Source organism: Erythrolamprus reginae, chromosome 9, assembly GCF_031021105.1.
Source record: "Erythrolamprus reginae isolate rEryReg1 chromosome 9, rEryReg1.hap1, whole genome shotgun sequence".
NCBI classification, from domain to species: Eukaryota; Metazoa; Chordata; class Lepidosauria; order Squamata; family Dipsadidae; genus Erythrolamprus; species Erythrolamprus reginae.
Genome location: NC_091958.1, coordinates 31,560,607 through 31,578,617, shown reverse-complemented (window position 1 = coordinate 31,578,617; position 18,011 = coordinate 31,560,607). Strand labels below are relative to the sequence as shown.

The window sequence follows — 18,011 nt, the reverse complement described above, 5'->3', positions numbered from 1 at the left end:
GGCATGCCAGCCAAGCATAAGGTCATGACCTTCTAATTTTAATGTTCTTTTATCTTCCAGAGTTATCCAGTCTTTAATCCATGTTAGGGCGGCTGCCTGATAATATAGTTTCCAATTTGGGAGGGCAAAGCCTCCTCTCTCTTTTATATCCTCTAGCATATTTATTTTTATTCTTGCCTTTTTACCTTGCCATAAGAATTTTTTAACCATATTTGTTAAATCTTTGAAAAAATTCCCCCCTGGATTTATTGGGATTACCTGAAACAAGAACAAGATTTTGGGTAGAATGTTCATCTTGATTGTGGCAATTCTACCCAGAAAAGATATTTTTAAATTGTTCCATATTTCTAAATCTTTTTTAATTTCCTTAATTAATTTTATATAATTATCGTTTTTTAATGTTATTGTTTTGGAAGTTAGCCAGATTCCCAAGTACTTAACTTTTTTAACTATCTTAATTTCAGAAATGCATTCCAAGTTACTTTCTTGAGTTTTATTCATATTTTTTGTTATAAATTGTGTTTTATTTTTATTTATTTTTAGACCTGCTACCTTACCATATTGTTCTATTGTCCAGATTAATCTTGGAGCTGTTGCAATCGGATCTTCAATAATAAAAGTCAAGTCATCTGCAAAGGCTTGAACTTTGTATGTCTCTTTTCCAACAGTTAAGCCTTTTATCCTTGAATCTGCTCTAATCTTTATTAGTAGGGTTTCTAAAGACATAATAAAGAGTAAGGGTGAAATGGGACATCCTTGTCGAACTCCTTTGTTTATTGTAAAAGCTTCTACTGTAATTGGTTATTATTTAATATAATTTTAGTTGTTTGCTCTGAGTAAATAGCATCTATTAAATTAACAAATTTGGGACCAAATCTCATTTTATTTAATTGCATTTTTATAAATATCCAATTGACGTTGTCAAAGGCTTTTTGGGCATCTAAAAACATTAATGCTAAAGTTTTTTCTGGGTGTTGTTCATAATATTGTAATACATTAATAATTGTTCTAAGGTTATTTCTAATCTGTCTACCTGGCAAGAAACCATTTTGGTCTTGATGGATTTTACTATTTATAATTGTTTTTAACCTATCTGCATATATTGCAGTAAATATTTTATAATCGACATTTAATAATGATATTGGTCTATAGTTTTTAATTTTTTCCGGTGCTGTACCTGGTTTGTGAATTAGGGTTGTCAAAGATTCAGACCATGTTTTAGGAATTTTACCGTCTTGCCTGCATTCATTAAAAATTTGTAACATATTCTTTCTTATTGTCTCATTTTCTATTTTATACCACTCTGCTGGAATGGCATCTGGCCCAGTAGCCTTATTATTTTTCTGCCTTTTAATAATTGTAAGGAGTTCTTCCATTGTTATAGGACTTTCCATCCTCTCCTGTTGTTCTTCTGTTAGTTGAGGTAACTCCGAGCTTTCTAAATATTTAAATACTTCATCTTCCTCAATATTATCATTTTTATATAATTCTTTTAAAAAGTTTTGTACTATATTTGCTTTCCCTTCTGTATCGTATTTTATTGTTCCATCTTCGTCTTTTTCGTTTTTTAATTAATTTAGATTGTCTCTGTTTTCTTAATTTATATGCTAGCCACCTACCTGGTTTATTGGCCTGTTCAAAATAGTATTGTTTGGTTCTTTTTATTTTTTCTACCATTTGATTCTGGTCCTCCAATCTAATTTTATGTTTAATAATATTAATTTTTTTTCCTAAATCTTTGTCTTTTATATTTTGTTGTGATATTAATTCTAGCTGTTTTAATTCTTTTATTAATTGTTCGTATTTACTTTTCTTTCCCTTATTATATTTTGCTGTATAGGATATTGTTAATTCTCTTATGTATGCTTTAGTTGCATCCCATAAATTTTGGGGAGTAGTGTCTGTAGTTTTATTAATTTCAAAAAATATTTTTAATTCTTTCTCAATCCAATCTTTATACTCTTTCTCTTTCGGAATATTTCTATTCATTTGCCAATTATAACGCTTTTTGCTATTTCTCATATAAACTATTACTGGATTATGATCCGCCCATGTATTAACATCTATCTCAACCTCTTTTATATATTCTGCTGTTATTTTCGGGGCCCATACCATATCTATTCTCGTCCAGATTTTATGGGGATTTGAATAAAAAGTATACTGCCTTTTTTGGGGAAATCTTTCCCTCCAAATATCATTCAATAATAATTCTGTTTTCATTTTTTGGAAAGTGAAGGGTAGTAAATTCTTTTTTTTTCTTTTTATTGTTTTTTCCCCCTCCCGAGTGGTCCAATTGTCTATTTGAAATAGCATTAAAATCTCCAATAATTAGCATATTTTCCACATTTAATTCAATAATTTTTTGATGCAGTTTTTTGTAAAATGTCATTTGATCTTCATTTGGGGCATATATAGAAACAATAGTAAGAGGTCTAGGTTCAATACTAACTTGGACGATCAAAATTCTGCCTTCATCATCACTAAATAATTGTTTGGAATTTATAGAGTTCTCCACATACATTGCTACTCCTCTTTTTCTTTGGTCTGCTAATGCAGCATACATGTTTCCAATTTTGGTATTTAATAATAAATTCCGATTACTTTTTTTTATATGTACTTCTTGTAATATCACAATTTGAGCCTTTTGGTTCTTAATTTTAGAAAACATTTGCTTCCTTTTTTTTGGTTCATTTAGTCCATTAACATTTACAGAGAAGATTTTTAAGTCACTCAATGTAGTCATTTATTGTATTTTTTGGTTTCGCGCTGCGGTTGCTTTCTTCTCGTGACTTGGTCCTGTTCTTGCTCTTGTGATAGAGCCCCCATTGCTTCCGCCTGGAGTGCTGTCAGTTCTTTTGTTATTTGCTCCATTTGGCTTATTCCACTGTTTTCGTAAAAGTCTCTTGCTTGATCTAAATTTTCCAGTTTGTATCTTGTAGATTTCCATGTCAATGACAGTCCTTGTGGAATAAGCCAACAAAAAGTTATGTTCTCTTTAATCAAAATTTTGGTCAAGAAGTGGTAGTATCTTCTGTTCTCTCTGACGCTTCTTGGAACCTGTTTCAATATTTTTATATCTTTACCCTTGAATTGCGGTTGTCCAGATCTTGCCCAATGTAGAATGTCATCTCTCAGCGTTCTTCTTACAAATTTGATATGAATCTCTCTTGGAAGATTATGGCGACGAATGTAGCTATTAGAAATTCTGTAAACTTCATCGATTTCTTTTATTATTTCTGCGGGATCCATTTGTAGGATTCCTCCAATAATTTCGGCCATAGTGGCCTTTAAATCTTCATCCTTCTCTTCTATAATATTTTGAAACCGTAGCCCATATGAAGCACGTTGCATTTCCAAGTGTGTGATCGATTCATCATATCTTCTATAACACAGGTGCGCGCTGTCATCAAGATGATCCATTCTTTTCTCAATTTTCTCTGTTTTTTCTTCAACTGCTTTCATTCGGTCTTCACTCTCCTTCAAAGTTTGTTTAATTTCCTTCATCTGGTCCTTCATCTCTGCTATATCTGCCTTCATCTCAGCCATTTCTGCTTTTATGGCTTCTCTCTGCTGGGATGCATCATTTTGTGATTGGAGCATGAAGTCTTTCAATGCATTCAATGTTTCTTGTATTGTAGTAAGTGAGGATTGTTGTGGCTTTTCTTTCTCCTTCTCCTTGGTAGACATAGTTACGAACAAAACCTGGTGTGCCGGGGAGGAATGGGGTGATCCTTGGGGCGATGATGCCGCAGACGTTTGTTTCTTGATTGTTTTAGTAAAAATAGAAGTACAGTGAACCCTCGAGTTTCGCGTCCTCAAGGATCGCGAAAGGGCTATTTCGCTAGTTTTCAACCCGGAAGTAAACTCCACCATCTGCGCATGCGTGCCCTTCCACGCATGCGTAGATGGTGGAGTTTCCCCGCCGGGCAGAGGCTTCCCTGGGTCTTCCCCCTCTTTCTCTATGTTGCTTCTTCCTCTCTCACACTCTCTTCCTCCCTCTCTCATCTCTTTCTTTCCTTCTCTCTCTTTCTCTATCTCTCCCCCTCTTGCTCTCGAGCGGCCGCCTAGCAGCTGATCTGCTCGGCAGCGCAGCAGCAGCGAGGAGCCGAAGATCTTTGGCTCCTCGCTGGTGCTGCGCTGCCGAGCAGATCAGCTGCTAGGCGGACGAAGGAACCTTCCCTGGGTCTTCCCCGCCTGGATCTTCGGCTCCTCGCTGCAGCCACGCGCCCCTCGCCTTCGCCTCACCTGGCGGGCGAAGGAGGGCGCAGCTCCGGCCGCTCGCCTCGGAGCCGGTCTGCCTCACTGCCTCCAGTCCGCGGCAATTCCCCTCAGCACGCTGCCGGATCCAGCGGGGGAGGGGGGGAAGCGAAGGCGCGGCGATGGGCAAGGGCTGCCAGTGAGCCTTCTCCGTCCCTTTCCTGCTGCACCGGTCTGGGGCCAAGTGGGCGGGGGGCGGCCGGGACCTCGCCTGTCTCCGCCGCCCGCATCGCCCCTCCGGCGGGCCGGCCTCCCCCGCCCGCCTCTGCTGCAGCCGCCACCGCCTCCCCGACTGGCACAAAAGGGCCCCGCCCGCCCCGCCCCAAAGCTTACCTTGCGGCGGGGTTCCCTCCCCCCGCAGCCAAAACTAAAAGCCTGTCTCTTTTTTTTCTTGCGGCGAGCCCAAGCCGTTTCTCTCTCGACCGCAGCCGAGCTTCCCTCGGCCCCCTTTGGCCCCGTCGCCTCCTCCCCGCCTGCCTTTCCTCGCCAAGCGCACGAAAAAAAAGAGAGAAGGCTTCTACCAGAAGCGGGTGATGGCGGAGGAGCTCCGAAAGCTGGCTAGCGGCTTTTCCCCCGCAAGAGATCCTTCATGCCCCTGCCCGCCGTCCCCGGCTTCTGGTAGAAGCCTTCTCTCTTTTTTTTCGTGCGCTTGGCGAGGAAAGGCAGGCGGGGAGGAGGCGACGGGGCCAAAGGGGGCCGAGGGAAGCTCGGCTGCGGTCGAGAGGGGAACGGCTTGGGCTCGCCGCAAGAAAAAAAAGAGACAGGCTTTGAGTTTTGGCTGCGGGGGGAGGGAGTTAGGAAAGTCCTACTTCTCTCCCCGCAGCTAAAAACTCAAAGCCTGTCTCCTGCCGCCCGGTTTAGCCAGGACACGAGCGGCGAAGTGACACCCCCCACCCCAGCACTTTGAATCCCGCCGCAAGGTAAACTTTGGGGCGGGGCGGGCGGGGCCCTTTTGTGCCAGTCGGGGAGGCGGCGGTGGCTGCAGCAGAGGCGGGCGGGGGAGGCCGGCCCGTCGGAGGGGCGATGCGGGCGGCGGAGACAGGCGAGGTCCCGGCCGCCCCCCGCCCGCTTGACCCCGGGGGGCTGAAGGGAGCCGGGCGGGGGCTACTCCCCCAGCCGGTTAACTTGAAGCGCTCGATTAACCGGCTGGGGGAAGGCAGGGCATTTGCCTCCTCTTTCCAGCTGAAGGAAAAGCAGACAACTGCCTTTCCCTCGGTCGCTTCCCGGAGACCGCTTTGGAACATCGCTTTGGGAGAGGGGGCAACTGCTCCCAGTTAAGAAGCAAGAATCCACCCCCTAGCCAAACGGCTTTTTTCGTGTTTAGCGCTCGAACGCCGTGCTAAACAGGAAAAAAGCCATTTGGCTAGGGGGTGGATTCTTGCTTCTTAACCGGGAGCAGTTGCCCCCTCTCCCAAAGCGATGTTCCAAAGCGGTCTCCGGGAAGCGACCAAGGGAAAGGCAGTCGCCTGCTTTTCCTTCAGCTCTAAAGAAGCGGCAACTGCCCTGCCTCCCCCCAGCCGGTTAACCGAGCGCTTCAAGTTAACCGGCTGGGGGGAGGCAGGGCAGTTGCCGCTTCTTTAGAGCTGAAGGAAAAGCAGGCGACTGCCTTTCCCTTGGTCGCTTCCCGGAGACCGCTTTGGAACATTGCTTTGGTTGTTCCTGCCTCTCCTGCAGCAGAGAGAAGCGGCAAATGGCCCAGCCCTTCCCCCAGCGGCTTCACCGAGCGCTTCGGGAAGGTGCCGCCTGTCTTCGCTGTAAGAAAGGCAGGTGCATCCAAAGCATGTGGGGAAGCGGTTGGGGGAAGGGCTGGCCATTTGCCGCTTCTCTCCGCTGCAGGAGAGGCAGGAACAACCAAAGCAATGTTCCAAAGCGGTCTCCGGGAAGCGACCAAGGGAAAGGCAGTCGCCTGCTTTTCCTTCAGCTCTAAAGAAGCGGCAACTGCCCTGCCTCCCCCCAGCCGGTTAACCGAGCGCTTCAAGTTAACCGGCTGGGGGGAGGCAGGGCAGTTGCCGCTTCTTTAGAGCTGAAGGAAAGGCAGGCGACTGCCTTTCCCTTGGTCGCTTCCCGGAGACCGCTTTGGAACATCGCTTTGGGAGAGGGGGCAACTGTTCCCGGTTAAGAAGCAAGAATCCACCCCCTAGCCAAACGGCTTTTTTCCTGTTTAGCACGGCGTTCGAGCGCTAAACATGAAAAAAGCCGTTTGGCTAGGGGGTGGAAGTGAAAGTGAAATGCCGGCGGCTCTAGCAGCTGCTACAAGCAGCATTTCACTTTCCCTCCCAGGCAAAAAGATGCCGGCATTATGGGCTGATGGGGCCGGACTTCCCAGGCGGAAGGCGTGCCCCTCTCCCCGGCATCTTTTTGCCTGGGAGGGAAAGTGAAATGCCGCTCGTAGCAGCTGCTAGAGCCGCCGGCATTTCACTTTCCCTCCCAGGCAAAAAGATGCCGGCATTCTGGGATGATGGGGCCGGACTTCCCAGGCGGAAGGCGTGCCCCTCTCCCCGGCATCTTTTTGCCTGGGAGGGAAAGTGAAATGCCGGCGGCTCTAGCAGCTGCTACGAGCGGCATTTCACTTTCCCTCCCAGGCAAAAAGATGCGGGGAGAGGGGCACGCCTTCCGCCTGGGAAGTCCGACCCCATCAGCCCAGAATGCCGGCATCTTTTTGCCTGGGAGGGAAGGTGAAATGCCGCTCGTAGCGTGGGCGGGGCGCGCGCGCGGGGACCCCAGCTTCGCTTCCCAGCTGGGAAGCGGCCCCAGCAATGGCGTGGGCGGGCGGCGCGCGCGCGGGGAAACCCCAGGCGCGAGCAACGGGGTGGGCGGGCGAAGGGCGGTGGAAGTAAAAACACCATCTGCGCAAGTGCAGATGGTGTTTTTACTTCCGCACCGCTACTTCGCGAAAAATCGATCATCGCTTCGGGTCCTGGAACGGAACCCTCGCGATGATCGAGGGTTCACTGTACTCGACATTCTTAAATTTACCGTTGATGTTATTTTATGTTAGTGAAATGTAGAGAAACACTACAAATTCCAAACGTATTCAGTCAATTTCTAAAACAAATTCCCTTTAAAAAAAAACACTTGAATTGAGAATATAATCAATAATATAATTTTAAACAAATATCACCTTATATTGTCTTATTACTCTAAATTAAATGCTATGAAAGAAAAAAGTAAAATAATAAAACAAAATAACCTTCAATACAATTTAACGTAAACCAGGAAATATAAGAAAAGAAAATTACGATTTGGCACAACAGAGAAAGAAAAATAAAAGTACAGGAGAGAGGAAGGGAATAAGAAGAATATATATAAGATTTATATAAGGTAAAAATAGAAGAGAAAGAAAGAAATAGAGAAAAGAATGAAGAGAGAGTAAAAGGAGGAAAACGATCTAAAAAAGGGGGGAGGGATTTACTTTAGTTAAAATAGAACAAAGGACCAAGGATTATTTAGCAGTGCATATATTAATCTAAATATAGGTATAGAAAAAAAAGGAAATTCAAAAGGATTTAAAAAAATTTAGGATATAAAAAAGAGACAAGAAGCGAAATTCAGCCCTTCCCCCAGCGGCTTCACCGAGCGCTTCGGGAAGGTGCCGCCTGTCTTCGCTGTAAGAAAGGCAGGTGCATCCAAAGCATGTGGGGAAGCGGTTGGGGGAAGGGCTGGCCATTTGCCGCTTCTCTCCGCTGCAGGAGAGGCAGGAACAACCAAAGCAATGTTCCAAAGCGGTCTCCGGGAAGCGACCAAGGGAAAGGCAGTCGCCTGCTTTTCCTTCAGCTCTAAAGAAGCGGCAACTGCCCTGCCTCCCCCCAGCCGGTTAACCGAGCGCTTCAAGTTAACCGGCTGGGGGGAGGCAGGGCAGTTGCCGCTTCTTTAGAGCTGAAGGAAAGGCAGGCGACTGCCTTTCCCTTGGTCGCTTCCCGGAGACCGCTTTGGAACATCGCTTTGGGAGAGGGGGCAACTGTTCCCGGTTAAGAAGCAAGAATCCACCCCCTAGCCAAACGGCTTTTTTCCTGTTTAGCACGGCGTTCGAGCGCTAAACATGAAAAAAGCCGTTTGGCTAGGGGGTGGAAGTGAAAGTGAAATGCCGGCGGCTCTAGCAGCTGCTACAAGCAGCATTTCACTTTCCCTCCCAGGCAAAAAGATGCCGGCATTATGGGCTGATGGGGCCGGACTTCCCAGGCGGAAGGCGTGTCCCTCTCCCCGGCATCTTTTTGCCTGGGAGGGAAAGTGAAATGCCGCTCGTAGCAGCTGCTAGAGCCGCCGGCATTTCACTTTCCCTCCCAGGCAAAAAGATGCCGGCATTCTGGGATGATGGGGCCGGACTTCCCAGGCGGAAGGCGTGCCCCTCTCCCCGGCATCTTTTTGCCTGGGAGGGAAAGTGAAATGCCGGCGGCTCTAGCAGCTGCTACGAGCGGCATTTCACTTTCCCTCCCAGGCAAAAAGATGCGGGGAGAGGGGCACGCCTTCCGCCTGGGAAGTCCGACCCCATCAGCCCAGAATGCCGGCATCTTTTTGCCTGGGAGGGAAGGTGAAATGCCGCTCGTAGCGTGGGCGGGCGCGCGCGCGGGGGACCCCAGCTTCGCTTCCCAGCTGGGAAGCGGCCCCAGCAATGGCGTGGGCGGGCGGCGCGCGCGCGGGGAAACCCCAGGCGCGAGCAACGGGGTGGGCGGGCGAAGGGCGGTGGAAGTAAAAACACCATCTGCGCAAGTGCAGATGGTGTTTTTACTTCCGCACCGCTACTTCGCGAAAAATCGATCATCGCTTCGGGTCCTGGAACGGAACCCTCGCGATGATCGAGGGTTCACTGTACTCGACATTCTTAAATTTACCGTTGATGTTATTTTATGTTAGTGAAATGTAGAGAAACACTACAAATTCCAAACGTATTCAGTCAATTTCTAAAACAAATTCCCTTTAAAAAAAAACACTTGAATTGAGAATATAATCAATAATATAATTTTAAACAAATATCACCTTATATTGTCTTATTACTCTAAATTAAATGCTATGAAAGAAAAAAGTAAAATAATAAAACAAAATAACCTTCAATACAATTTAACGTAAACCAGGAAATATAAGAAAAGAAAATTACGATTTGGCACAACAGAGAAAGAAAAATAAAAGTACAGGAGAGAGGAAGGGAATAAGAAGAATATATATAAGATTTATATAAGGTAAAAATAGAAGAGAAAGAAAGAAATAGAGAAAAGAATGAAGAGAGAGTAAAAGGAGGAAAACGATCTAAAAAAGGGGGGAGGGATTTACTTTAGTTAAAATAGAACAAAGGACCAAGGATTATTTAGCAGTGCATATATTAATCTAAATATAGGTATAGAAAAAAAAGGAAATTCAAAAGGATTTAAAAAAATTTAGGATATAAAAAAGAGACAAGAAGCGAAATTCAGCTATTTAATATTCTAAAGTGATTTTGTTGATTGAAGATCTTTTCTGTTTATAGAAAAAAAGTTAATTTGAAGAAGTTCCAATTATTTCAGCTGTGATAGGAATAAAGTTTAACCTTTTCAAAGTTTATAAAGTCTCAGTTTTCAAAGTAGTTTTAATATATTTGTCTGATGTTAAAATGGAGTCAATCCGTCTCTCGCAGCTCAGAACAGAATAAACAGCCTCTCTGCTACGAATCCGACGAAACAGCCAGTAATCCAAATGAAGTAATCCAGATGTGAACGATCAAGTAATCCAAAAACTTATAATCCAAAGAGGAAAACAGAAGATAATCTTTCTTGTATATTTATCTCAATTTATTTCATCTTCTTTTATTTAAAAGTTTATTAAAAATTTGCAATAGGTTTTGTGCAGTTAAATCCTTCCGCTGCGTAAATCAGAGCCCAGGATTCATTTTCTGGTATTTTAGTAACAGGTTATCTCACGGAGAAAAGAGGAAACACATTTAGTGTTTCAATTTGTTGCTATTCAATCTTTTAAAGTCCCATTTTAATTCTTTTGCAAGTTTTCTCTGTTTTTTCAAACGTTTAACAGTCCAAGTTCAAAGTCAAAACAATAGGTGAAAGTGATGAAAATAAGATCCGGCTGTTGATTTGCGCCTGGATACAATGTTTTAGACAACTTTCACTTTCGCCTTGCTTCAAAAAATTCTTTAACTTTTCACTTTCTTTTACTCCAGTCTTGTTATTTGAACATGAAACGTAGAAAAAAGATTTTTTACCTTGGTTGTATTCCTTTTTCAATAAAAAACGCTGCAAACTGCTTTCACTTTTTTTCCTTCTTTCTTGCTTCCCCGGTGGTTAGGTGGGATCGCAATGGCCGTGTCCTCCGTGCTGGAGGGCCGGTTCTCCCTGCACCCGAGCTGCGGGACAGACCGCTGCCTCTGGAGCTTCGGCGGGAGCTCCTCGGACAGGGGGAAGTCCCCTGTTCTAGGATCGAGCCATCCGGACTCGATCCGATCGCAATGGAGCGACCTCGGGAGGGGTGAAAGGAGTCTCTAGGCAGAGCCCTGCCAAGAGACTCCGCTGCGGTCCTCAGCTAGACCGGAAGTAAAAATAAATAAAAAAATAAAAAAATAAATAATGGGTTTTTAGATTTTTAAATATTAGATTTGTTCTCTATACATTATTTTGTTATTGTTGTGAGCTGCCCCGAGTCTGCAGAGAGGGGCGGCATACAAATCTAATAAATAATAATAATATTTCCTGTATTTTACCTTAGGGTGGATCTATGTTTATTCCAGGCATGTTTAAAATCAGTTCCTGTGGATTTACCAATTACGTCTGCTGGAACTTTGTTCCAAGCATCTACTACTTTTTCAGTCAAATAATATTTTCTCACGTAGCTTCTGATCTTTCCCCCAACTAACCTCAGATTGTGCCCCCTTGTTTCACTTTCCTATTAAAAACACTTCCCTCCTGAACCTGATTTAACCCCTTAACATCCCCGCTTTTCCTTCTTTCCTCCAGACTATAAGATTGAGTTCATGAAGTCTTTCCTGATAAGTTTTATGCTTAAGGCCTTTTTTGTAGCCCGTCTTTGGACCCATTCAATGATCCATATCTTTTTGTAGGTGAGGTCATTGATCATTGTGAGCTTCCATATTTGTTGAGAGTAGAGCATCAACCAACCAATCAACCCACTAACCAACCAAAGAAGGCTATAACAGGAGACCTATCCTTGATTTCCCAGAGCAACAAAATAGATTATAAAATTTGAAAAGGTGCAGCTGGACCTCTGGAGTGTTGTGCACTTTGTTCCTGTGACACTCCTCGTGATACCTCAGGGGTACAGCAGAGTTGTGCAAAGCTTTCTGCCCTCCAATAATTGTGAGCTGCAAGTGAACCTTTCAAATGCTTTTAGCTCAGACAAACAACCCATTTGTATCTTTGAGGAGTGTTGTTTTCACTTCAGGCCGTTGGAGAGTTCTGATCAGTTCTGGGTTCTGGGTTTAGTGCATTTGCATTTTGGGAGTTGTGGTTCAGTAACTATTTTTATTTTATAACGTTCAGTCTAGCCCAGCGATGGCAAATCTTTTTTGGTTGACGTGCCAAAAGGGTGTGTGCGAGGGTCAGCCTACGTGAATGTGCCCACACTCATTCCCCCCTACACACACACACGCATGTGCACCTCTGTGCCTCACTTGTACACAATCCCCCCCATCCCCATGTGTGAGCACAGACCTCACGGAAGCTTGGGAAAGGGACACTGGACATTAGGAAAACAGACTTCCCGTTTCTGGAGCCTCCACAGAAGCCCCAGGGTGTGGCTGTTTTTGGCACTCCGGGGCTTCAGGAAGCCTCCAGGGTGTGAAAAAGTGCACAGGTCTGGTTTTCTGAACTTCCAGTTTGCCCGTTGAGTGTTTTTTGGCACTCCGGGTCTTCAACGAAGCTCCCCTAAAGCCTCCATAAGGTGAAATGGCCTTCCCCAAGGCTGAAAATTAGCTGGCTACCATGTGCATATGCGCACTGGAGCTGACATAGGGGAACACCTTGCATGCCTGCCAATGTGGCTCCGCGTGCCATCCACGACACGTGTGCCTTGGGTTGGCTGTCAGTGTTTATCCTGCACCATGGGAGGGAGTGTCCCTGCCTATACTGCTGCTAGCCTGGGCCCTATGGAGCTGGGAGGGCCAACCTATGGCACATGGAGCCCTCTCTGAGGGCACACCAGTCGTTGCCCTGGGCCAGCTTCAGCCTGCTGGAGGATGGAGGGGAGGCCATTTTCACCGTCCCCAGGCTTCAAGAAAGTCTCTGTGGACAGGCCCAATGTTTTTCACCATCTGCAGGCTCCGGAGCCTTTCCTGAAGCCTGGGAAGGGTGGAAAACAGCCCAAAAGGCCTACTGGAAGTCCGGAGGCTTCAGTGAGGCCTGCGCACATGTACAGAGGGACAGCACAGGGGGGCGGGGACAGTATGCACATGAATGGGGGAAGAGCATTGCATTATGAGTGTGGGCACGCGTACCCTTTTGGCATCCAAACAGAAAAAGGATGATAGAGGAATGTGATGCAGTAGTGGATCTCTCTCTCTCTCTCCCCCTGCCTATCTACCTACCTACCTACCTACCTACATCTATCTATCTATCTATCTATCTTTCTTTCTTTCTTTCTCTATCTATCTATCTATCTCTATCTATCTATCTATCTATCTATCTTTTTAAAAAAAATAAATTTTATTGATTTTTTAAAATTTTAACAAAAAATAAACATAAATGTGTGTGCCATCACCAAACAAACAAAATCATATATCCCTCCACCAGGGAAGATTCAATTCTATATCTTTCATTTACCTCAGCTCCGGGTTACATTGCTCATTCTTTATAGAGTGATTGAATTTTATTTTTTACATTTGCATCGCTTACTAATATTAATATATGGTTCTTAACCTTTTCCCACCACCTCAATGTTGCTACTAATTTCTCTTCATTATAATTATGAAATCTAATTTCCATAATTTCGTAGTGAATGTGATCCACCATGTACCTGCACCAATTTTTTATCGTCCAGTTGCTTGGGCACTTTCTATTGCTGCAGTTTTAATTTCTTCATATTCTTTTACCTCACTATTTTTTATCAATAGTGCTGCTTCCTTGGTTATTTTCCAGTCACTATTTGTAATTTTATTCACTTCAGTTTGTATTTGCTTCCAAAATTTTTGGACTTTACTGCATTCCCAAAACATATGCATAAATACTTCTTTTTCCTTACATCCATGCAAACAATTCCCTTTCATCATCGTTTGAAAGCATGCTAATTGTACTGGTGTATAATACCATTTGTGTAAATTTTTTCTTCTCATCTCTCTTATCCTTGTATTTTTAATTCTTTTGATATTTTCAATTATGCCTTCCATATCCCATTCATCAATTTCTAATTCATCCTGCCAATATTTCGGTCCTTTTATTAGTTGTTCCTCTGCTTGTAATAATTCCCTATATATATTACCTGCTTGCGCTTTTATATTCTTACTCTTTTCTCTTAATATCTTCTCTAAATTTGTTTCTTGTTTGAGGAATATTTCTATATTTTCCTTTTTACTTAAATACGTATTTATTGCATTAACTTGTAACCAATTTTGTTGTCCAAGGCATCTCTCTATTTCATTTCTATTGATCCTTCCATCCTTTTCATATAACTGTTCTATTCTCTGTATACCTTTTCCCCTTAATTTCCATATTATCTTTGTGAGGTTACTTTCTTTATATTTATCACATGCAACGTTGCTAATTTAGAATTTGTCATTTTTAGTTTATCTTGCCATTTCATCCAACTTTCTATAATCGCTTTAGTTGGGTCCATTAATCTATTTATTTATTTCTTATTCCATTTCCTAAATAATAATTCTTGATTCTTAATATCATTAATTTCTTTCTCTAATTCTACCCATGGTGTCTCTTCTAATAATTGTAATTCCATTAATCTATCTATTTGATATGCGTCCCTATAGTACTCCAGACTTGGATTTCCCAAACCTCCCTCGCCTTCCGTGGCTATCAACCATTTTTTTTTAATTCTTGATCTTTTATTACCTTCTATCCAAGCATTTAATTTAGTATCCCATTCTTTTAGTTTCCTTATTGGGAAGGCTCCATGCATTACCGTAATATATATAACATTTTTGGGATAATCATCATTTTTAATGCTCTTACTCTAGCCAATCTTCTCAAATTTCTATGTCCCCAATTCTTAATTTGTTTCTGCATTTTTTTCCATGTTAGATTATAATTAAATTCCACCATTTTTCCCGGTTCTTTAATAACCATACTCCTAAATATTTCATTTTCTTATTCCCCAGTTTTAAACCTGATACTTTCCGTATTTCAATTTGTTCTTTAGGCCCGGTATTTAAAGAAATAATTTCTGATTTTTCCATATTTACTCTTAATCCTGATTGGTCTTTGAACTCCTGAAGTATTATAATCATTCTCTTAATCATATCAACTGGTGTTTCTGTAATTATTATAGCATCATCTGCAAATAGGTTTAATTTTAATTCCATATTCCCTATTTGATATCCCTTCCATTGTTTGTCTTTTCTAATTTTATTAGCTAATGTTTCAATTGCCATTGCGAAAAGCATCGGGGATAGGGGGCATCCTTGTTTGGTTCCATTATTTATTTCTATCTTCTCCGTTCTATTTCCATTCACTCTGACATAGGCTATATTTTCCTTATATATTTCTTTTATTACTTGACAAAACCTTTTCCCCATATTCAAACTATTGCATAGTTGGAATAAATAATCATGATTTATTTTATCAAAAGCTTTATAAACATCTAGCTTTAGTAGTCCCATTTTCCTTTTAGTTCCAGTAGCATGGTGCAGCACATTCACTATATTTCTAATGGGTTCATATAAATATTCTTCTTCCTTTTATAAATCCATACTGGTCCTTTCCAATTATTCTTGGTAATATATTTTCCAATCTGTTTGCTAAAATTTTCAGAAAGATTTTATAATCTTGATTTAGTAGACTAATTGGGCGGTAGGAACCGGGTTCTTTTAAATCTCAATCTGGTTTAGGAATTGTTACAATTTCAGAATTCTTCCATGTTTGTGGAACATCTAATGTTGTGAGGACATTATTATACAATTTCTCCAAATGAGGTAGCAAAATTTCTATATACGTTTTGTAGTATTCTCCTGTAAATCCATCAGGGCCTGGTGCTTTACCAGGTTTTAACCCCTTTACCACTTTAATTATTTCATCCCTTGTTATATTTGCATTTAACATTTGTCTTTCTTCTTCATTCAACCTTTCTTTAACCTCTATATCTTGTAACATAACATGTTCTTTTTCATACAATTTTGCATAAAATTCTCTCATTATACTTTCTCTTTTTAAGATAATTTGCCACTTGTTTTGCTGATTTCCCCCCCCCCATATTTCTATTCTCTGTTTTACCATTGTTCTCATATTATTCCATTTTTCTTCCTTTATATCCTTTAATTGTCTTTGTTTAAGTTTTAACAAATCATTCTGTTCTGTCTGGGTCACTCCGGAAGCCAAAACCAACTCAAAAAGCCAGACACACCGGTAAAAGGCAAAGGCAGTTTATCAAATTCAAGAAAAACACAGGTAACAGAAAATGTCCTTACAAACAGGAAAACGCTGTATCTTCAAATATATCCACGAAGGCAAAAGTCCATGCAGCAATACAGGATTCTTGCTGCCAAGACGAGGCTGTAGATAGCAGACCTACACCTCCCACGGGTCTTCCAAACTGCTGGGCCACAAGCCAGGAACAGAGACGTCAAGAACAAAGCAGGTCACCGTAACTCAAACTGATAACACTCCACATGGCTTCAAGGGCTTGCCTGCCTTTTAAACCCTGCTAAGGAGGACCACACCCAAGTCCAGCTGTTCCTAATTCAGTGCTAATAATACTTCTTTAATTGCTCCTTTCTTTGATCTGAACGTCTCTGTTGCATGTCAATGATGGCTTGTGCTTCATCACCTAATGACTCCAAGCTACTGGCTGGGGAGAGGGGCCCCCCCGGAGCTCTCCTGCTGTTCTCCTTCGTCCCATTCCTGACTTTCCCCCCCCCCCCCGTCCGACTGCTCAGCCCCCTTCTCTTTGCTGTCATCCTCCTCCGGGCATGGAGCCAGCAGAGACACAGCCGGTCCCTGAGCAGCCTCAGGCTGAACCGCAACACATTCCATTCTTTATTTCTTGTTATTCTTAAATCTTCTCTTATTAATTCTATTTCCCTTATTCTTTTTTCCCTTTCCATTCCCCAACTTTTTTAAATATAAGACTCCATACTGATTAAATTACCCCTAATAACTGCTTTCTTCGTGTCCCAAATAATTGATTGCCTCATTTCACCATTTTCATTTATGTTATAAAATTCCTGAATCTTTTCCTTATTTTTTTCGCTTACTGAAACAATTGTATTATATCTCCAAATTCTTTGTCTACTAATGAAGTCTATTTTTATGACTGCTGTTATGGGTGCATGATCAGATATCCAATTACAGTGTTCCCTCGCTTTTCGCGGGGGATGTGTTCCGAGACCGCCCGCGAAAGTTGAATTTCCGCGAAGTAGAGATGCGGCAGTAAATACACTATTTTTTGGCTATGAACAGTATCACAAGCCTTCCCTTAACACTTTAAACCCCTAAATTGCAATTTTCCATTCCCTTAGCAACCATTCACCATGTTTATTTATTAAAGTTTATTAAAAAAAATATTTATTAAAGGCAGACGAATGTTTGGCGATGAATATGACATCATCGGGTGGGAAAAACTGTGGTATAGGGAAAAAACCCACAAAGTATTTTTTAATTAATATTTTTGAAAAACCGTGGTATAGACTTTCCGCGAATTTCGAACCCGCGAAAATCGAGGGAACACTGTACTCTTAATTTCTGCTTTTCTAATTTGAATATTTCCTGTTTTATTCATAAATATATAGTCAATACAACTAAACTTATTATGTCTTACAGAATAATATGTTCCTCTATTTGAATTATCAGCATGTAGGTCTATCATATTTAATCTATTTAAATTTAATTGTTTCTTTTCTTTGTTATTAGCCATTATTTCTACATTGAAATCCCCAGCAAATATCACCATCCATTCTGAAAATAAATCCAATTTACGTTTTGCATTCATGATAAATTGTTTAGCATTTACATTTGGAGCATATATTACCGCTAGTGTTATTATCATTTGATTTATTTTTCCTTTTACAAATAATAATCTTCCTTCTTTGTCCGCTTTTGTTTGTATCACCTGAAATGGGTTCCTTTGATTTATTAATATGGCTACTCCCCTACTATTTGTTTTCCCTCTAGATTCAAAAATACCTTCCCATTCATTGCTGTCTATCAGTTTATCTGTTCTTTTCCGTCCCTTATGGGTTTCAGTAAGAAATAAAAAATCCACATGATTTTCTTTCGCTAATTTCAATAGTCTGTGCCTTTTTAAAGGTGATGCAAGACCGTTTATATTTAATGTCATAATTGTTCAATCACTCATAATATTTCCATTTAACGTTTCTCCCTCCTGTAACCCAGAGTTCTGTTAAGTTCTTCATTTTTATAAAAGAATCGTCCCACCCAGGTGCCTCCCCCCGAGTTTCTCTCACACTGAGAGAAAAGCGGGAAAAAAATCCGCTGTTTTGGTCAGGCACCATTGAAGGCACAGTTCCACCGAAACTGTTGTTCCCCCCTAACACCCTTTCTTAAAAAAAAGGAAATAAAACCCCACACTCCCCCCCAAGTCTCCCTTAATTTGATTAAAGTTAAAACAGATATTAAATTGAATCAGGACCAAACCTTAGC

The 18,011-nt window shown here is 42.1% G+C and overlaps 1 protein-coding gene across 10 annotated transcripts in view; it reads left to right on the top strand.

Annotated features, from left to right (window-relative positions):
* CFAP70 (cilia and flagella associated protein 70) overlaps nt 1-18,011 on the top strand; it is a 246,210-nt gene that overhangs the window by 206,758 nt on the left and 21,441 nt on the right. The window contains exon 25 of one of the 10 annotated variants that reach the window (XM_070760790.1): nt 9,863-10,482. The exons of the other annotated variants lie outside the window; for them this stretch is intronic. Within the exon in view, the coding sequence (XP_070616891.1) occupies nt 9,863-9,877 (15 nt within the window). The 3' untranslated portion in view covers nt 9,878-10,482. Of the gene's footprint in view, nt 1-9,862; nt 10,483-18,011 lie in introns of those variants that run through there. 10 annotated transcript variants of the gene reach the window in all.